The 22,607-nt window shown below is 38.6% G+C and overlaps 1 protein-coding gene across 1 annotated transcript; it reads right to left on the reverse strand.

Annotated features, from left to right (window-relative positions):
* Window positions 1-446: 446 nt before the first annotated feature.
* On the reverse strand, window positions 447-22,073 carry LOC145781890 (2-hydroxyacyl-CoA lyase 2-like). Its single transcript, XM_082593575.1, has 15 exons — window positions 21,910-22,073; window positions 21,156-21,357; window positions 20,222-20,350; window positions 16,370-16,507; window positions 16,171-16,254; window positions 10,365-10,495; window positions 9,169-9,304; window positions 8,864-8,937; window positions 7,812-7,916; window positions 7,015-7,159; window positions 5,884-5,957; window positions 5,433-5,542; window positions 5,023-5,179; window positions 4,378-4,483; window positions 447-3,062 (listed from the first exon to the last, which is right to left on the reverse strand). The coding sequence occupies exons 1-15, from the start codon at window positions 22,042-22,044 to the stop codon at window positions 2,887-2,889; spliced, it is 1,902 nt and encodes a 633-aa protein (XP_082449701.1). The 5' UTR covers window positions 22,045-22,073; the 3' UTR covers window positions 447-2,886.
* Window positions 22,074-22,607: the final 534 nt, after the last annotated feature.

The following is a 22,607-nucleotide window of genomic DNA, read 5'->3' on the forward strand; positions in this document are numbered from 1 at the left end:
AGTCTCAAAATACTGATTTTATTACACGGCAACGAGATATCTGCTCCAACATAAACATGACTTGGTCGGGAATCAAACCCAGCCCCACAAACGGTCGCTGCACAATGATTCAACTGAATGACGAACCGTGGGGGGGGGGGGTGAATGGATCACCCAAAGTCGACTGTAAAGGCGCTGACCTGCTCCGTCAAGTTGAAGAGTAAAGGTTTTGGATTCATCAACAGAAGATCTAATCGGCGGATTAGGATTTGTGTACAAGAAAAAAAATCCGGCGGATTACGTTGCTTAATCAGCAGGTTTGATTGCGGTGAATAATTCACTGTTGGTGGGTCCAACCCTAAAAGATGATGAAACTAATTCGATGCCCATCCACTGCAGGGGGGGAGGGGGCTAGTGTGTCGTCACAATGAAGTTCATCCTGCCTCTTAACGCTGGAAACAACAAAGTTCAATTTCACGGTTTTATTCAAGCACGGTGACGAATCAAAGAAAAATCAAACAATGCACTGCTCTGCTGTTCAATCAACGCGAGATTAACAACAACTTTGAACGCAAATGAATTGACAGAAGCAATTGTCAAAGGCTTTTTTCAAACGCGAATAGGTCACAGCGACTACATGTTTCAGTTATGACAGCGGTAAAAATCAGTCGTTTTTTACATTGATTCAACGGCTACAGACGACTACTTTACTGTGTAGGAAACTGCAAGCCAGATGAAATGTTCCTCACCGGCTACAATACGAGCCCAGTTACATGTATCTGTGGCACCAAGCCCCAAACAGTGGACCATCTTTTTGTGTACCCTCAGCTTACCACCCAGTGCAGCAAGTGGGACCTTTCAACATACAACTTCGTCGCACAAGAATGTGTCGATCTGTGGTGTATCAACTAAAATTTAGGAGACTCGATAGAAAGACCGCAAACACAAGATCCAATCAATAAACAACAATGAATGACAGCAACACAACACTTTTTGAAGCCAGCAGATACGTTCATTTTTACATTGACTCTACTTTGGCAGACGTTGAATCAATGTAAAAAGACATATAGCTAAGAAAGCCATCAAAACGAATTAATTACATTATATTTACGTGTGTGAACGTAGAATTAACGTAACAATGATGTTTCTTGACTCGGAGCACTCGACACCAAGGCGTGCGTCACGACTGCTCCGTTGGCTGGGATCGTTAGTTCATTTGGGTTGTTTCAACAATTCGCTTGATTACATAAATGATCAAATAAATCAGGTCAATATTTGGTAAAGCATCATCGCTTAGCGTTGAAACAACATCACCTAGCCAGCAAAATCCGTCATTTTTACAAAGATTCATGGGAATGGGATGGGGCAACGGATAAAGCGTTGCCTTTCCAATTATGCAAACCTGGTTCGACTCCCGGCTTATATTGGTTGTTGAAAACACTGCTCACCTCTACCTAGGGTGCAATAAATTGGGTGGGCATAATTGCTGCAGGAAAGGCGGCCGAGAGAAAGGAACTGGCCACCCTACTCTCCTTAGTGCCGAAGGCTTAGTACAATGAGAACCTTATCTTCTCATACCCGACACTTGAATCAAGCATAGGACCACCTTTACCTTTCATGGGAAAAGATTAAATTTCCTTATCCAGGGCACTGTAGGACCATTCACTGAAGTCCAGTGTCAAATCTCTTGAGTTTCAGAATAAAAAAATAAAAAAAACAGTCCACCTTGAACTTACATTCCGACTTTGGTAACTTTACGGTCGATCAAAAAAGCTACACACTTTCTACATCTTTGTGCAATGTGCCTGTTTGCAATTGCCACATTAGGTCATTCTATATGAGAATTTTACCGCAGAACTTCCCTGACAACAAATCAGTCGTTTTACATTGATTGAACGTCTGCAGACGGGAAGTTAAATGAACGGATTTTGCTAGCTGGGCTGAAACGAGAGTGAACTACAGCGATTGAAGATTGAAAAATATTTCCAATGTAAACAATAGGTATACAGTACTCATCAAGAGCTGAGTGAATTTACGCAATACTCAAATAAACGTTTTGCATTTCCATCAAAAGGTGTTGGAAACACTGACGCAATTTCGTAAACTTGCGCCAGTTGAACATGATGAAAGCGAACTGAAAGACAATTAGAAAACTTAGACTCAAATTTAATTTCACAATGTAGATTTTAACGACCTGTTTTAGCCTGATGCCTTTTAGCCAGCCAAAAACAAGTTGTTAAAATGTACATTGTGAAGCAAGCAACCATCATGCTGCTAAAAGCGAAACTCAATCAATTGCATCCCTTCTTAATGTTTGCGCCAAAACCAACACGACCTTTTGATAGAAGTTGTGACTAGCGAGCAATTAAGGTTTCGTCACGTTTTCCCTGGCACGAACTTTTAATCACGCCAACAGTGGAAACAACTCAACACTTGAACGCTCACAACGTCATGGGTCGACCAAGTGTGTGGCGGATGCTGATTGGTTGAATTGCCAGGTGGATTGGGGACGCTGACGGCTGGCCTATCACATGATGTTGTGATAGCTAACGTTTCGTCGCCCAGCATGATTAAACAAGAATAGTTGATATACAGCAAGAAGCAACTGGTATTGTTAACGTTACCTGTCAGCGCCACCCAGTGGTGGGTGCGCACATGGAAAGCGTATTACTTCAAAGCAACTGATGATATTTGTAAATATTGCTGCCACTGGCGCTTCTTACGTTGCCAAGATAACTTTGAACGAGGGAATTTGATGGACTGTCAAAGCTTATGTGGACAAATATGATCGGGCACGCACAACCATGGGCAGCGCAGCGCAAGACATACGGCACATATATAGTTTAAACCAATTAGTATTGCATCAATGGGCTCAATGATTTGAAGATCCTGACATCCCTTGGGAGGTTAGACTGATATCGATCCTTCCCGGAAGTTTGTCTTCCCGATCAAGGCGTTCACAAGAACGGGTAGATTCCTTTCATGACTGATTGACTGTGCTTGCTCAAGCGTGGCTTTCACGTCATCTTCTCTTCCTAGCAACAGCCCTTCTCCGCCGTAACCCTTAGCAACCACGTGGTAATCTATACACAAACAACAAAGTTGAAACACCATATAGGGACATATAGTATGAGATAGTCCTGCACAACATACAGCCCGGGGACCACATGCGATCCGCAAAATCTTTTCGTACGGCCCGACAAACGATTAAAACATATTTTACAATTGCACTCTGTGATGCCAGTGTTTGGCTTATAAATTCGATCATAAAGAAGTAGGGATTAACTTCTTTAAACGCAACAATAAGAGCGTGGTACGCTCTTTCGGTGGTTGCCTGTAGGAAGATCGGTTTCATTTTTTTCCTATTGTCATCTTTTATTATTTTTTCCCATAGAACAAAATTGTTATCCGATAGTCACTTTACAGATACTTTATAATAAAATTTGTATGCGGCCGCGAAATATTGTTTTTCTTGTTGTGACCCATGTACCATGTTACGTTGAGTTGTGCAGGCCTGGTATAAAGCAACTTAATAGCCCACCATAGCAGTTATTGGTTGGTGTACTGGACAATCCACGTTACATTAGTCACTAGTCAGGCCTTTCCCCCCACACCAGCAGCATGCCCGAAGCAAGCAAGTTGACCTGCTCAGATTGAGGATTATAGTTGGCATTGATTGGTTTTAAGCAACCCAGGGCTCAATTGCTCAAATGGAAAAGCAGATTATTCTACAGCTAGCCTTTCCAATTGTAAGTGAGGGTGAACCTATATCCCATCACCAAAGCGCCGGGGTTGGGGGGGATTAAATTGTTACTTGTAATTGTTCAATTATAACCTTCATTTAGAACGTGGCTAAATCTACAAAACCAGTGTTGCCAGATGAGAAATCTGCTCCAATTTGAGAAAACTTCAAAGCTGTTCAAGAAAAAACTTGGCAACACTAGTGACAGAACAAAGCTTTTTCCCAAAACTTTCAAATTGTTATTTCTAACAACTAATCAAATAAGTACTGCAAAGTTTGGGTGTTCATCGGGACTGTTATCTTTTCTAGCATTACTTTTGTTGAAATTATTGCTAAAAAAGAAAAAAAAGCTAATTAAATTCTTGTTACATTTAGCAGGCTCAGCAACCAGCAACCCACACCATAGGAGCATGATTTTTCACATGAATGCATTTTGCATCCATAGCAGTCAACTTCTTTAACCAATTAACATGCACCAATTTTTTTTCGCCTATTTTTATGTGATAAAATCCATCTTTGCCCAAAATAACCTAGGCGGGCTGGATTTTATTAAAAAGACCCAGGTTTTTTACAACCCTGATAGAAACCCATTCAAAAACGATATGTTCAATGAATATTCAAAGTGGTCTATCCAACGACATACACCTCACACTTACCAGTGAATCGCAGTTCACACGCGACGCTGGAACCAAACATCGGGACCTGCTCCCTCTCGATCTGCGTCCAACCTGCGTCGTTACCAACGAGAGCCAGCACCGGCAACTAAAATGGCGCGTTGGAATTCAAAAATATATCACAAGAAAGTTACAACAAAAAAGTTAATCTTGCCTGAAAGAAAAGCCTTTGCTTTTAAACAAGCCTTTTCCATTGAACTGTAGTTAGAAAAAGTTTTATTCACAGCTTTATTTACTTTTTGACATCATTGTAACAATACTTTTCTTATCGCTGGCATTCCTGGAATACACTACATGCAAACCTCAACACTGAGTGCAAACTAGTCAACGCGGTAACGTGGGGAAGTGAACCAATATCTCCTGATTCTGAAGAGAGTACAACACGGCATTCATAATCTTGCATAAGGGAGCTGCGAACGTTTTCGGCCACACATGATAGCCATCCTCCGGCATTTAAAAAGCTGGTTTTCATTGCCCCAAGTTCTTGTGTAACATAGTTGTTTGGTTAAGTTTGTTTATGAATCAACAAAAAAGCAACGCTCTACCAACACTGCGATATCAATTGTTACCACAAAGAGGGATTTGTTACATAACAATCAACCATCTTCTTGCTATCACCGCACCTACCTTGTGCCTCACGAAGGTATCGAACTCAGCTACACTGTATCCGAGGGATCCGTCCCCGTATACGATCCACACGTCGGACTCCGGGCGAACTAACTTTGCCCCCAGCGCAAATCCTCCACCGACACCTAGTGTCCCAAATGCACCAGGGTCCAACCATCTGAAGAAGCGTAATGGCAAGTTACTCTACAATAATTTTTTTTAAGTTTAACAAGTGCAGGTACAAACGACCTACTTTAGCCTGATGCTGAGGGTTCGCTGTGGTGGTAGCGAATTCGCATCTGAAGAAGCAATGCCAATGCTGGAGGTAATTTTGTAAAGTTTTGTCAAGGACAGGCCCAACTCGACACCGGGCATGAAAACATTGGCAGAACATTATTACCAACCACTTGATGGCATCAATGTCAACGCACCTTAGAGGGCCTCTTGGCCTCACCACATAAGCGGCCGTCCCCACAAAATCGCCCCCATCAGCCACCAAAATGCTGTCGTCACTCAAAATATCCTCCAATGTGCTGAGAACCTGACAAGAACATCGTCAAATTAGCTTGGCGTTCAATGCATGCAGACAACATACGGGTGATGTTTAATCCAATCAATGCACGCAGACAACATACGGGTGATGTTTCATCCAAACCGATGACGGAGCGAATGTAAAACAACCTTGCAACACCGAGAACGCATTGAAATAAACCAGCCAGCAAAATTCGTCCTTTTTACATTGATTTCACGTCTGCAGACGTTGTTCAAAGCAATGTAAAAATGACAGATTTTGCTGTCAGAGTAATATCCTGTTTATCAGTTGTTCAATCGAGGTTACCGAATTGTTGATAGATTATCAAATGAACAACGAAGGCCACTCACCTTGATCGGGTTCAAGTGGATGTTTGTTGGTTCATCTGCTTTCACTTTATTCTTCTTTTCCTTCTCAAGGTCACCTTGTAGTGGAGTTGTTGCATTTATTATTGTTATATTATATAGTGATTAAAGGTTGATTAATTATTGGTATGTTATGTTTTGATTGTTTGAAAGATATTTGGTGTAATGCATATTGATCATATTGGCACATTGATTGCTATTGTTGCAACGTTTGCGTCCAACATATACCGAACGTAGCAAAGGATTGAAATCAAGATTTACTTGTGCAATAAACCAACAATTTGTTGTGTGGTATAATTCATTTAAAGTTTACCCGCTAGATGGCAGATCACACACGTACCAAGCCTTCCCAAAACAAATAAATGGCTCCAACACAACCGCAACAACCGACGAGGCTTCTTGGCCTCGGTACATGCGGTGTTCGATGTACATTTAAATAGATGGGCAAAGTCCCCCTTTAAATTTTCGTAGGTAATAGTACGTACAGTGCCAACAAAGTCGCTAAGATCAACAAAAAATGGAGAGAAATTGATGAGATTATCTGCCGCTTCCCTTGCGTTTGTCAAAGTGTTTTTACTTGTTTTCTGATGATTCATGGCACGTCACGATTAGAGGCACAACAAATATTCGAAGATATACGTTGCTTCGATAATTCTTAACGTTAAATAGGTGACGGTTTGTTTAAGTCGAAGCGGTTGCTTTGCAAACCAGACCGACAGAAAGTAAATTAATGACATCCTCCCTTAGTTTGTTTGGGAAGTTCTTCATTGAGGATGATGGTTAGGATGATGGATCGCTGAAATTAAGCTCAGGCTGACCTCAAGTTGGGAAGTCAGCTACGTTCTAGACTGGTGGTTGGGTGTGGGGATCTTACCAATGCTTTTGGTAAGTCCGGGTTGGATTTCAGGTCGGGTCATACCAAAGACTATAAAAGCGGTATAGGTTGTGTTTTTCTTGCATTGTGCAGTCGGGTAATAATGTGGTGACATTGTAATTATAGAAAATGATACAAAATTTAACTGCGGCTGAAAGGTCTCTTTCGGGCACTACGTAAGGGTCTTTGGTGAAGGGATGTTGTCTAAAGTTTGAGTAAAACAAGACCTATAAAGGACTTACTTTGCTTGAGCTGGTCCAGCCACTCGGAAGAACAAGAGTATCGGTCCCCAAGGCTCTTAGCAACCTCCAGGATAAAGCTCCCCACATCTCCCTGGATCGCCATGGTGGGCTTCCAGAACATGTCTGAGTTCTTATAAAGTTGCTCCTGTTGAAATACGAAGCTACAGAATAATCGTCTCATTTTAAACACAATACAGCAAAACATTATAGAAACTAGTCATTGCTGGCTACGCTTGTGCGTTGCTGTTGCAAAGTCAACCACATCGCTTCTAATCATTGACTTGCGTCATTTATTGTCGCTCTGCAACAACTAAGGCCGTATCGTGACTGCACAATGTGCCTTTGTTCCACAACAGCGGCGTGCAACATACGGCCAGCATGCCACAGGATGGCTAGCGGCATTTATTTACGTGACCCGCTTTGTATATTTTAAAATAATAAATCAGTTCTTCTTACTAATTGCAAGGATGTTGTTGTTTTTAACGTAGGCTACATATTGATACTGACGCCATGTTACATTAAACTGTTGTTAAAATCGGACTAGCCTAACCTGCCGTACGTCATAAAAACTGGCAACACAGTCAAATTCAGTTTTGTTCATACTAGCGGGGCTCATTAATTACTGGCCGATACCACCAGATACAATCATTTATTATATTTTACAATGTATCATTAATCCATAACATTAGGTATTGGTAATAACAGATTATTGTGTGTTTACAGTTCAGTGCCGGCACAAGAGATTGTCTATTATGACGTAGCCGTTGAAACGCAAAGCAACCACACCACTGGCGAACCTTGTTCCGGTTGATGGCGATTATCTTCCCTTTCTTGGGGAGGACCTTCCCGTAGCCGAGCCGGAAGTCACAGACGTTCCCAGCAAGAATAACCAGATCCGAATCCTGGTTAAAAGTTGATGTTTATATTAAGTTGCCAAGACTCCGGTAATGTCTACTATACCTGAAATCACCTACTATACTTTATTATTTTATACTGTTATACGATTAATTTTCCTTTATATATATCATATATTTATACTTTATTGTTATACATATTAATATACTAGCAGACCTTAGTTAGACGGTGTCCGACGTTTTTTTCGTAAACAGTTGTTCGTAAAGCAATTGTTCGTAAAACAATTCTTCCTAAAGCATTTTTTCGTGCATGCAGTTGAAATTTGATGTATACGAAGAAATGCTTTATGAACAATTATTTTACGAACAACTGTTTACGAACAATTTGCCTATAACCTAGTTAGACTACGACCCTAAAATTACCTAATATTGGAAAAAAGTAATATTGAATTTAAAATAAAATTAAATAACTCGAACCAGCCTCTAGTTCAACATCGTAGTTCCATTCAATGAACGAAGGAACTTGGTTAAAATATTTGACCTGCCAGTTAACAACCAATCAATGTTGTTAAATAACATGATGCGTTCTACTGGTGCAAACTAAGCTAAACTATCACAAGATGTATACAGTGACAATCCGCTTTTATTTCGACGTTTCGTCAACCAGACGCGACTGACTTCTTCAAGGATTTTGTTATTTAACTAAATGCCTGGTGAACAGCCTCATTCAATTTTCAATCCATGATCGGCCACCCCCACTAGTGGGGAACAAACCGACGATGGATTATGATGATGATGATGATGTTGTATTACTAAATCTTACACTTCAAACAAACATACGCAGTTTTGTATTCTGAAACAAAACGTAAGCCGTTCATTTCTTCTGTTCGACAACCGCATGTCACATCCTACCACAGCTCAGTTTATAAAGTTTTACATTAACCTTGCACTCCTGTGAGTGCAAACATACCAAGATACAACAATAAGGTTTCTACCTTTAGTGCAGCGCGGCGGTTCTGCCTGATGTGGATAGGAGAGTCTCTTCCTAAAAGTCCTCTTGTCATCCCACCTGGAGAACATTAAGCAAGTAAAGAAGAAGATCCATAGAAGGTGTTCAAAATGTAACTTCCGGTATTACACCGCAGACCATCTAATACTGGAGAGGCTAGTAGCCCAGTCTCAAGGAAGACACCGTACACTCGTACAGCCCATCAACGCCTTCAAGAATTAACTACAGAAAGGAAAAAATAATGTGCAGCCCACAATTAGCTCAAATAGAAACCGCCAAGTCTCTTCTTACCAAGGAAGCAGGGGATACCAATCTTTTCGACCGCTTCCCGGAGCTCATCGGCGGCCACCGGAGGGAGCACAGCTTGGCTTCCAAACACAAACACGGGTTTCTTAGCTCGGGTCAGCATTTCAACGCAACTCTGAACCTGCGCAGGTGATGGATGAGTTTAAAAAGTGAATCACCATGAGAAGAAATACCAAATACTTAACGTAAAGTAAAAAGAATACTTAAGAAATACTTCAAAGGTGAAAAACAAACACTTGCAAAGCAAGTGTTGTAGAAAAAGAATTAGTCCGATGAAAATGATTCCTCATGTCATTTGTTTATCAGAGTAACAATGCATGCCTATTGCGTAGGCGGGAAAAGTTAAATTAACCATTTGAGAGCTCAAAGAAATGCCATCTGCGTGCGATTTGAACAGCGAGGTAAAAAAGACTGTTTGTAGCAAAAATTTAGGCAACATTTGTAGACACTTCGCATTTGCGATGTCAAAAATTTGGAATTGTATTGCCGGCGTTGGTAATAGCTGTGTGGTAATAGCAGTAAACTACTGTGTGGAGACTAAAGCTAACAATCACTGCCATGGTGGTTAATTGTATTGCATAAAAACATTATCTTGTCTACAAGGTCAACCGTGTCAATCCGTGTATAACGCTGGTCAGGTCAAATAAACGTCAATAAACAAAACAACAACGTGCAAATATGGCGTGAAGCCATCCATGGTTTGTTCGGTCACGGAACTCGATTGCGCACCGGATTAATTATTATGGAAGATCATTGTTTGAAATGAGAAAATGCTTCTGCAGTCGTCTATTCATCTTATGATGACAAACAGCTGAGTGCCTTCCAAAGCTTACGTTTAATTAGATAGCTACTGTTTTTGAGGAAAAGCTAAACAGCCTTGATAGTGCCATTTTAATGTAGTGTGGCAAGACGTTGCTTTTTTTTTTATATAATGTCATTCATAAAACAGACAATTGAAACTTCTAATAGGATGACGATTTTTTTTTGTGACCTTTTCTTTTATTTCCCTTTTTATCTTGAATTTTTCTGAAGGTGTTGCGACCGTGCCAAATCCTTTAACTTAAGTCTTAATAACTTACTTACTGTTAATTAACTTACTTACTGTTTTTGCTGCGATGGTCAGAAATAAAAACAACTGAACTTATCAAACACCAACATGACAAACCACAGCAGCAGCTAACCTGTTCTGAAGAAGCCCTTGGTATCCCAACGTGTAATGGCGACATATCTCGTGGTTCAAAGGCGCCAGCAAATAAGTTGCACAGGTAATTATTCAAGTACCAGTTCACTACACGCTGCGCCAAGGAGCGAGCTATACAAAAAACAAAGAATTACAACGAGTACAACTACTTGGTTATGAAAGCATGTGACCTGAAAAAAACAAAAACAAACCAACAAAAGCATTAATCCATTACTGACACATATATACTCCAGCAAAGGCTCGAACCCACGGCCCGGGCGTGAAATTTTTTTTCCCACAAACTTTCTGTCTCATTTGCATACTTCTGTAAGCGTAGCCATTAAGCTGGGTTTAGACTACGTGCGTTTTACGTGCGGTTTTGTTGCGTTGCGATTTACGTGCGTGTTGTCTCAAACAGCTCGCGTTTACACTACTTGCGGTTTTCATGCGTACAGTGTTACGTCATTTTGAAAATATAGGTTATTCCCCTACATTGATGTCAATCAGCTGATCTAGTTGACATCACTTCAGTTCTGTCAATGCGATCATTACAATACATGTTGAGTTTTACTTCCTCTGCACAAATGACTTTCACAGAAAGAAACAAGCTCATAACACAAGTAATTGAACTCTAGACTACACTAGCTATTAGCACACAATGATATCAAAGTAGAACACTTTTGAGGGTCATATATTGCGAATGAAAAAGCCAAAAAAAATTACTTATCAATATGGAGTGCAGAGTGGCATCCAGATTTTTAAAGCAATGCCAGATACATTTAATTGCACCGAATGGGTTCTTGTGTTAAAATAAACTTTGTTACATGTGGACCAACACCAAGAGTGTACCACTGGAATTTTTAGACAAGCTATGTTTTTAGAATAACCTTGGATTCTAAACTCATGTTTAGCAAACACTTCGAAAACTAAACTGTCTATTTCTGGGCTATATATTTTTTGATTAGATTGACCTTGCATTCCAACCATTTTGCCCCTGACCTTGGTATCTTTGTTCAACAACCTTTCTTGTTTTATAACCTTTGAGAACCTTAACTTCCATGGTGTAGTTTCCATATAAAAAAAGCTATTTATTATATCTCCTGATGTGTACATTGAAAATGAATGTGGAGCTATGCCGAAATAAACTTGATTGATTGATTGAGGAATAACTTTGAATTCTTTGTTGGCTTTTTAGTAGATTGGTTTCTTTATTTAAATGTTAAAAGTTGAAACTATACCACAAGTCTATTGCTAAAAATTGCTTTCCTATATGCACTCAGCATAAAGAGCACTAAAAATGCCGGCAATGTAAACCACTGAGCAATGCAATTGCATATTTGTGTAAATATACACTATACAATACAGGGTGTATGAGATCTCACAGATCACTACCATTTGTGATGGACTAAATTCTCTGATATTATGACAGGCTATAGTTTAATAGCTGTTTATTTTCTGCTTTCATAACTATTAATAGGCTAAAACAAAAAAAACTGAATGCAATTCAACTTTATTTGTCACCAGCGAATCAAAACTTACATAGTATTTTTGCATGTTGGCAGTTTTCTGTAGGCTATACTTGTTTATAGGCTATGCACAAATAATGAAAAAAGTAGATGCTACAAATTTGGTAGAAGCAAATAAAATAGCACTAACAGAATTAAAAAGGTTGCAAAGTCGCAACAATGACAAATATGGACAAAGAATTCTTTGTAATAGCAATGTTGATAATAATAAACCACCATTATAGTTGACAATTTTTGGCTGTTTATCAACAAATCTATAGGCCAGCAATGGCAGTTATTCATCACAACAAATAATTTTCAGTAAACAAATTCTCTTGTGTTAATCTGCATAATGATGGCAATTACAATATTCTATATTGACATGTTTGTGTCACACATGTATGGAATAATGTCAGTTAATATTATACTTTTGTCAAATCAATTGTAATGCCTAAGAACACATACTATAACATGATATGTTATGTGTGTGTTCTTACCACCAAATTCCTTTAAGGGTGATTGTAATGAAATTCACAGCCAAAGTAATCATAAAAACAAATGACTTCAGAATACTTAATTTTAAAAGTGATTGTAATAAAACACATAGTCAAAGTAACCATAAAAACCGATAACTTCAAAACTGAAATACAAAAACAAAATGAAATAGGCTATAAGCAAATGTACACCTCAAGTCTACATGCATACTTTTGAAATATTGTATCATACGAGAATAGGTGTAATGTATTAATTCTGATATAGCATATGTCTATGACAGTACAATGATTATGCAGTTCAAATTCTTTATCATGGACTTTATATTGATGTAGACAGTGCAAGACTTCAAATTTCAACAGCAGAAGAATCATCATGAGTCCGATAAGACCACAAACATATCTGCAAAACAAATGAAATTACAATCAACGAAGATACACATAAATGCAGTTTTTATGTTCATAGCAAAATGTGACTGAGAGACATAGCCTATAAACCTCTGAGAAGGAATATTACTTTATTTTGTCTACAAAGAACAATGGACAAGCCAAAATAGCGTTCGCACTGTTTGGTAATAATGGCAGTTGTATCAACTATCAGCTACACTTTGTTTTTATGCAGTATGCTCAAGATATGCATTTGGAATAAGATCATCATTGTATGAGGTTCTGGGGCCGAAGTATCATCCTACAACAAACCAATATAAACTAGGTTGTATAATTAGGTACGGCATAGCAGTAATCTACAAACACATTGCTCACTCAACTAGTTGACAATTAATTTGGCCTATTTCAATGTATGAGGTGAAATGTGCCATGTAGGCCTACACTATAAGGGAAGTTTGGACCACTTAGCAAATTTTCAAAATTCTATTGAAAGCCAACACAGCACAATACAAACTTTCAAAACACCAATCATTCTTTGTGGCCATGATAAAAATATAATGTTTAAAACAAAGCTTCAATTTAAAATTAAGATTTGTGATACAAATCTACAGAAGTCCAGTTTTAATGAACTTGGTCAAATACCGTATTATATATAATAAAGTGTTTGTCTTGATACAAAATATACATTAGTAGGTCTTAAAGTGCACGAAACGTCATCAAAGCAAGGTAAACTTTTATGGAGGGCAAGCATCCCAGAACTTTTGCATTGTCTATGTTGTATTACAAATTTTCATTTGTTTTAAATTTTGGTGTCCCCCCCCAAATATTTTTATAGATCTGCCACTGGACATACCTAGCATGTTTGTGTGTTTGCGATGACTTTTAAATGTTAAATATGCCTTCAATTGAATTCATTTTTCTTTGTTGAAACGCAAATCAAGCGATATTGTGTCAAAAGCCTCTACAAGTACCGGCATGCGAAACTACCAGGAACAACCTATCAAGGATTTTTCAGTCAGAGGATAAAGATTCAAAAACCAAACCAAACAGCAATAAAGCCAGCAAAAAGAAAAGGTGGCAAAACCATAATGGTTTACAGTGAAATAATCAGCACTTCCAAATATAGAATAGGCAGGCTATTTGGTATGATCATTAGCTTCATACTTTAAAATAACATTTAGGTAGTAGGAACTTGATAGTCAACTAGTCATTTTACTCACCTTCTGGTTATGGTAGCCTCTCATAATGACATAAGCATGGTGATCACTGGTTGATTGGTTGGTTTTACTTCATAAGTTTCATAATCATAGCCTAGATTTTTTTTATGTGCAACAATCTATCGAAAATAAAGTTTAAAACGGTGGCCTAAACCTTGAAGAATGAAAAATAAATTAAGTTTGACCAAGAAAAACACTACTAAGAGGCATCTATCTTGCTTAAAATACAATAAAACACTTTCAAAAAGTCTAAACTTCAGCAAAATCTGCCCAACAAGTCACTTTTGATGTAAAAAGCAATTTTTCTATCAATACTTCACAAAAAACTAACCTACCTCGGTGTTTTTTCGCAAACTACCTAGACTGACTTAGCAAATACGCGACCTAGGATCCGTTGCGACAGCTTCAGCTTCCACTCAGTTCGGATCGCTTGCGACGGCTTGCGATTGTCTGAGACCGAACGTACGAAATACGCGCGCAATGTAAACGGTCCCAATCACTTGTGTGTGATGGATCGAGCGATGCGTATTGTCGGAGTGCTTACGCACGGAAAACGCACGTAGTCTAAACCCAGCTTTACTTGTTACTGCGCGGCGCGCGTAACTGTTTTTACCAATTTTCGCCCTCCAGCAGGTCCAAATGTAAACATTGAACTTGAAAAAATACGTACCGTAATCTGAGTGGAGACACACCTAAGTCTAGTCAAGTTTAAAAAAGTTGCGAAAAGAAATTGATTCTGGTCAGTAGTCTAAAAGTAAGATTTTCCAAATTGATTAGGACATATCCCTAACCCATTAGCCATAACCTTACTTTTTTTGAAAAGCTTTTGTGCACCGCAAAAACTAATGTAGGCCTAAAGAAAAAAAAATTGACTTCGATGGGCGTCGAACCGATGTTCTCACGATTATAAGGCAAAAGACGAAACCACTGAACCAAACACGCCAACGAAAAATGTTTGCATTCACACGGTATAAATACAAACTGTATGCAAGTAACAAAAAGTTTTTGGAAAAAAAATTTCGCGGCCCGGGCCGCAGGTAATTGGATAGTGGAGCCGGTTAACTAAAATCCTGAAATTGAACAAACACTGACCGACAGCACATGTCGGTGATCTCAATCGAGATCTTGACGAAACACTCAAAGACTTTACCCACGGAAATACCTAATGGTTTTCACAACCGAGTCAGCAAATGTAACTCCCTGTTGTAGTCAAATACAAGCTGGTGGACCACAACATCACATTTGTCATGAAGTTAAAATCAGTGGAACGCAACCAAACTTTCGTAATGGATAATGTGGTGCTTGGTTGTTGTACTTGTGGGTAGCTGCCACGGTGGGCTGTTTTTTTTTAAAGGGAGCGGCTGGGTCTGCAAAACTATTTTTGCCAGATGAGGAATCTTACGCTATTGGGAGAAAAAAACTTGAAAGCTGTTCCTTGGCAACACCAGTGACAGAACAAAGCTTTTCTCAAAACCTTTAAAATTGATATTTTCAACAACTAATCGAATACCTACTGCAAAGTTGGGTGTTCATCAAGATTGTTACATGTTCTAGCATTAGTTTTGTTCTAACTTCGGAATTGCTGGGGAAAAAATTATCAAATTCTTGCTTTAATTAGCAGGCTTGGCGGTGAGATGGAGCAACGGGTAAAGCGTTGGCTTTCCAATTATACAAACCTGGTTCGACTCCCGGCTAAGCTGGTTGTTGAAAACACTGCTCACCTCTACCTAGGGTGCAATAAATTGGGTGGGCATAATTGCTGCAGGAAAGGCGGCCGAGAGAAAGGAACTGGCCACCCTACTCTCCTAGGTGCCGAAGGCTTAGTACAATGAGAACCTTATCTTCTCATACCCAACACTTGAATCAAATATGGGACCACCTTTAGTTTACCTTAGCCGGCTTAACAACAGCAACTCACTGCATAGCAGCATGATTTTTCATATGAATGCATACATCGATTAGTAGTCAACTAATTTTTAAGCCAATGAAAAAATTTTGCAATTTTTTTATTATTGGCGATATTTACGTGATAAAATCCATTTTTGCCCATAAAACCCGATTTTTTTTACCAAAAAGCTCGTTTTTGCGCATATAAACCCAGGTGTGCTAGGTTTTATTAAAAAATTCCAGATTTTTTACAACCCTGGAATGAAGCTTTTATGTCCAAAATGATAAAAAACAAAATTAAAATGAACTCAAAAACATACGTGGACCGTCCGATGAAATCACTTCTTTCTTGACAAGTTTGTATGGGTATAAAGAATCGATTGGAAACTCAACAAACACAGGTCCTGGAAATATACAGCAGTGAATTACAAAATCGATCGGTTTCTACCATCATTGTAAAAGTGTAAATGAAAGAATCCAATTTCAAAATTTTCTTAACTTAAATTTCTCTACACTGACCTGGGGTCCCAGATTGAGCATGCATGATAGCCCGCTGTAATGTGGGGATGATATCTCGAATTCGCGTAACAGTGGCTGTGTACTTGCACAGGGGCTTGAAGAGTGCCATCTGGTCAATGTCCTGCAGAGCTCCTCTGCCTGGTGCAACAAAAACTACATGTTGAAAACTTCCTCACAATTGGGAAAGGGAACTTGCGTGAAACCCAGGATACAATAAATCGGAATGGCCCGTTTCGGCGAGTCCGATTCGACTAGTCCGATTCGGCGAATTCCCTATTCGGCGAGAGCCCTTTTTGGCGAGTGCCCTATTCGGCGAGTTTTTGAAATTTTTAAAAGGAAATTATCGGGTACCGTAGCCTAATTGCAATTGCCGTTTTTACATCGTTTTAACGTCGCTAAACGTTAAAATCGTGCAGAAAGGAATAAAAATAAAATGTTTGAACTATTAATTAAATTAAAATTCGTCATGTCAGTTCAGCTGTTTTTATTTCTGACCATCATATGAAAAACAATACACGTCAACATAGCAAAGGTAGAAGCGACAATTCACGTCAACATAGCAAAGGTGTAGAAAAAGGTAGAAGCGACAAAACGCGAACGTTAAAACGTGCTTGTGACCGAAGTAAGTTATTGAGTTGAAAGAAATTTGGCAAGGTTGCATCACCTTCAAAAAAATTTAAGATATGAAGGAAAAATAAAACAAAGAAAATGTTACAAAAAAAATAATGTTTATGTCTATAAGTTAGTACTTTTGAATAGTTAAAATCATAGGCGCCTAACTATTTTTTTGGCCGTGGGGGCGAAAGCGTGTTTCATCAGCAGCAACGTTAATTCAGCGAAGTGTCACGCAGATGGATGACGTAATTATGTCGTCACACTAGGATTGCTTTTATTGCCACACTCGGAGTTATCGCTACGTTCGACCTACCGTTAATTAATTATTATAAACAAAGCTCGACCAAAACACATGCTATGCGTCTGCGTTGGCTAGCGGTTGATGGACTGCGACTCTTTAAGCTAAGCGCAACATAAAGTTTAGCAACGAACTAGATTTATTAGCATGAAACAAGAGACGAAAAAGTTTACTAAAAGGTAATACTGTAAATGGAATGAAAATACTAACTTGATCATATGCTTGAAAACATACCTGTTGAAAGCAAAATCATTCATGTTTACATCAATTCAACAGCACGTCACCTTGAATAAATTTAAAAGTTGCTGACATCCGTAAACAGCCCTTGAAAAATAGTTACAGAGAGACGTTTGATTAAGTTTTCGACTTGACATTGCTCCCTTTTCACTACAATATCGCAACTTATGGCTGACCAGCTTTCAAGTTTCAATTCGCTGTAATACGCCCGTTTTCGTGTTGCAGATGAAACAAAAGATGCGCATATTCCCCGCCTTTGATCGGGTTTCCATGGCAACGGACGTGTGTGCGCCATGCAGTTTGCGCGAGTCCGTTGTTGTGTTGATTATGCCGCTTGTGCGACTGTGGGCAATGCGGTTTGTACCAGCCCTTGTTACGTTGGCTAGTGGTAACCTCGGGCCGAGTCTTCACGTTCATTTTCACAGCAACCGATTCACTGCCGCGACAATTCTCTGCAGAGGTTTCGACTTTCGAAAGCGACAGGAGGCTGGGTTATAGGCGAATTCTTCGTAAACAATTCTTCGTAAAGCAATTCTTCGTAAGCAATTCTTCGTAAAACAATTGTTCGTAAACAGTTGTTGGTGAAATGAAATCCGTAAAAGAATTTTTCGTAAAGCATTTCTTCGTATACATCAAATCTCCATTGCATGCACGAATAAATGCTTTGGGAAGAATTGTTTTACAAAGAATTAACTTTACGAAGAATTGCTTTACGAAGAACTGTTTACGAAGAAAACGTCGGACACCAGGAGGCTGTTTGCAAGCGCATTAAGTTAAACGCACGCTGCGTCAACGTAGCAAATTATGTTGTTTTTGGGTGCATTCAACATCTGATGACATTGAATCGACGCAAAATGGTAGATTTTTGCTACGTCACAGGCAGCAAAATCAGTCATTTTTACATTGATTCAACGTCTGCAGACGTTAAATCAACGTAAAAATGACAGATTTTTTTGTCTGGGGTGGGATTGTAGTATCGCTACTCGTTCTAGTGATTATTTACTGCGAAGCTGTTGCGGTTTGTATTTAAAAATGTTTTCCTGCTGCCGATCGCTAGTTCATCTATTGTTTTATGTATCAATGCCGCATAAAAAGTTGCTCCCACGCGGTAATATGCGTGGGGGCCTGGCCCCCACGGCTTAGGCGCCTATGGTTAAAATGATTACTTTGGATCAACAAAGTGTGACCTACACTCCTACAGCTTAGATTGAAAGGAAATTATCGGGTAGGCTACCGTAGCCTAGTTATACCGACCAGCAAAAATTTGTTCCAAGAACCCAGTTAGCCTAACAGTTCATTTTTACATTGTAGTAACAGAATGAAAAGGCTAACCAAATGTGTGGCCTATCGTTTTAACGTCGCTAAACGTTGAAATCGTGTAGAAAAGGGTGCTTTTGCTGACTAGGATACGTTGAAACTGAGAAACATTCACAGAAGCCCTACGATACGTTGCATTTTTAAGATAATGTATTCAGACGTTGAATCAATGTAGCCTACAAATGAAATGTTATGCTAAATGGGTTCTTGGAACAAATCGTAGGGCTTCTGTGAATGTTTCTCAGTTTCAAAGTATCCTAGTCAGCAAAAGCTCCCTTTTCTACACGATTTCAACGTTTAGCGACGTTATCACGATAGGCCACACATTTGTTTAGCCTTTTCATTCTGTTACTACAATGTAAAAATGAACTGTGTTCTTGGAACAATTTTTTGCTGGTCGGGATAACTAGGCTACGGTACCCGATAATTTCCTTTCAATCCAAGCTGTAGGCCACACATTTGTTGATCCAAACTAATCATTTTAACTATTCAAAAGTACTAACTTATAGACATAAACATGATCTATTTTTTTTTTGTAACATTTTCTTTGTTTTATTTTCCCTTCATATCTTAAATTTTTCTGAAAGTGTTGCGACCGTGCCAAATTTCTTTCAACTCAATAACTTACTTCGGTCACAAGCACGTTTTAACGTTCGCGTTTTGTCGCTTCTACCTTTTTTTACACTTTTGGTATGTTGGCGTATTGTTTTTGATATCATGATCAGAAAGAAAAACAACTGAACTGACATGACAAATTCAAGCACGTTTTAACGTTCGCGTTTTGTCGCTTCTACCTTTGCTATGTTGACGTGTATTGTTTTTCATATGATGGTCAGAAATAAAAACAGCTGAACTGACATGACGAATTTTTTATTTAATAGTTCAAACATTTTCTTTTTATTCCTTTCTGCACGATTTCAACGTTTAGCGACGTTAAAACGATGTAAAAACGGCAATTATAATTAGGCTACGGTACCCGATAATTTTCTTTCAAAAATTTCAAAACCTCGCCGAATAGGGCACTCGCCGAAAAGGGCTCTCGCCGAATAGGAAACTCGCCGAATCGGACTAGTCAAATCGGACTCGCCGAATCGGACTAGTCAAATCGGACTCGCCGAATCGAACTCGCCGAATAGTAGCAGACCCACAATAAATACATAAACATCGATCTAGACTTCAAAAATTTGGAAGCAAGTGTCTGAAGTTCTTGCAGAAAACAAATACAACCAGTTAGGAGGAGGATGCTAACATGAACATTCCCGATGCATGATCATTTCCCACAGCCACAACACGCTAAAGTTGGAAGCATACTAAGATCTTGTTCAAATGGCCTGTGAAAAAATATTTACCGGTACCGTACCGTACTTGTTGTATCTCTTAGTCACCTTTCAAAATTGATGCTGCTGCTCCTCCTAGAAGCAGGATTGGTGACTCAGCCATCTGGGCATTCTTGACTGCAGTGACAGTGTTGGTCAGGCCAGGACCAGCCGTCACGGCTGCTACACCGACTTTCCCTGAAACAAAAATTAAAAGAATAGAGGATGTATAAATTTGCATAACACCTTCAACATGCTGCAGTGCTGCTGCAATTCAACGAAATACACACATAACTAGTGTTACGATAGGCCTGTGACTTGATGCATTTGTGGTGATATATGGTAACTGACTTATAATGTTATTCAAGATAATCCATTGATGACTGCATCACTATAACCAAGTAGCATGCAAAAACAAAATATTATATACAATCAGTAAACAGGCAAGTATAATTTCTAATACAACAATAAATAAAAGACATGAATGATACATTACATCTATATATGAATGACAAATGTGTTAAAACGACACTAGTACAGTATTTAATTATGGACACAAACTGTAAAACAAAGGCTTGCTTAAAAATTCTACTGTTTCTAAACAACTTCTACATTTCTACAACTACTTGTCACCTACAAAAGTCCACCTTCATTGTGAAGTAAAAAACTGAAAAATAGTTGAGTTGGATTCTACCTAACTGTTCAGCCATCTTGTTGTTGGAAAGATATATATGTGTAATTGCTACATTGAACCAATATGCAACTAAATTAGAAAAACAATGCACTGGCAAAAACAAATAACATTTATAATACTAATTTAATATAATATATATAAATGTATTACCGGTACCGGCAATGCACTATGCAGTGAAACAAAACTACACCAGGAAAACAAATCAATCCAAAATATGTGCCAAAATTTTCTGCATAGGAAATAAACACATCAGATGAACAGGATCTTATCGTTTGCATGCTATGATAAAAAAAACTACCCAGTACCCACCAGATAACCTTGCGACAGCATCAGCAGCAAACACAGTTGTAACTTCATGGCGCGTGTCTACAACACGGATTCCTATCTTTTCAGCAGCAACTAATATTGGAGAGATGTGTCCGCCAACTAGTGTGAAGATGTATTCTACTCCATGGGCTTTTAAAGTCTCAGCAACAAGCTCACCGCCGTGGGAATGGGATTCGGTGTCAACCTATATGTGTGAAATTTCATAGACATCAGCCAATAAACTTTATCTAACAATCCATTTATTAACTATATTTGAGCACAGCTTCTTATGCCATCAATTTAAAAGCATAAAATATATATAACACATCTTGAAGTATCGTAAAAAAAATTTATTTTCCATTTAGTAGATATAGCAAAATTACTATCCAGTATCCATGAAGGAATTCATAACCAACAATTTCTATTGAATCTAAAAACGAAATCATTAAGACCACAGAGGGTCATCAAATCAGTTGCCACCTTGTATTTACAGTATGTTGAAGCAACAACTAGGAGTCACAGAAAATACTACGCAGGTGCCTCCACAGCACTATATGTTTAAATGCATAAATGAAACAAAATGTTTGAATGCTCACATTGCTCAAATGCTCAGCCTATGCCAGCAATGGTAGTCCAAACTATAGAACCATCAAACAAAGACCATATATATAAAAAAGTACCGTAAATAGGTTGACATTCTCAGCAAATAGCTAAAAACCTGTCACATTGCAATCAAGGCATACAAGTGCTTACTTACCTTATGAAGGTATTGATAAATAATTCCAAACTTTTGTACAAATATAGTGGCTACAAATATAACACCACCAAAGATGAAAAACAATAGGTTTTGATACAGCAACTCAAGAATAACATGTTCCATTAAGTCTGACATGGCTCACTTTTAATAAGACATGCACACAATAATAGTCTATAAAATAAAATAGATTTTAGTAGAAGGCGATATTCAACAGAATAAGACTGTTACTTAAGATTTAAAAGGTTTTTGTATAGGCAAGTAGTTTTCAAACTTTTTGAAGTGTGATTTAAACCTGGGTTTATGATTTAAACTTGTGCAGTATAACTTGTGATTTAAACTTGTGCAGTATAGGCCACAGCCTAACAACTATTATCAATTGTACATGATCAATACAGCCGCATCTATCCATTGAATGCAAACCTCATATTATAGCTATCAATTGACAATGTGTAAACCTTTCTAAGGATAATACTGTAGCCTAATCATTTACCAACTACCATTTGTACAAACCTAACCTTGCAAGGTTTGCACAATTTAAAGACGCCCCCCATTAACTATTTTTATTCAAAACTATTTGTAATCTTTAAAAAAGTGGTTGCATATCACCCCAGCTGTTTATCCTATGACTATGATGGCCTGTATGTTTCACAATCTGATTCTGATCAAAGTTCGCTGTGAATATAGGCGTGGGTGTTTCC

Source organism: Aplidium turbinatum, chromosome 13 (assembly GCF_918807975.1).
Source record: "Aplidium turbinatum chromosome 13, kaAplTurb1.1, whole genome shotgun sequence".
NCBI classification, from domain to species: domain Eukaryota; kingdom Metazoa; phylum Chordata; class Ascidiacea; order Aplousobranchia; family Polyclinidae; genus Aplidium; species Aplidium turbinatum.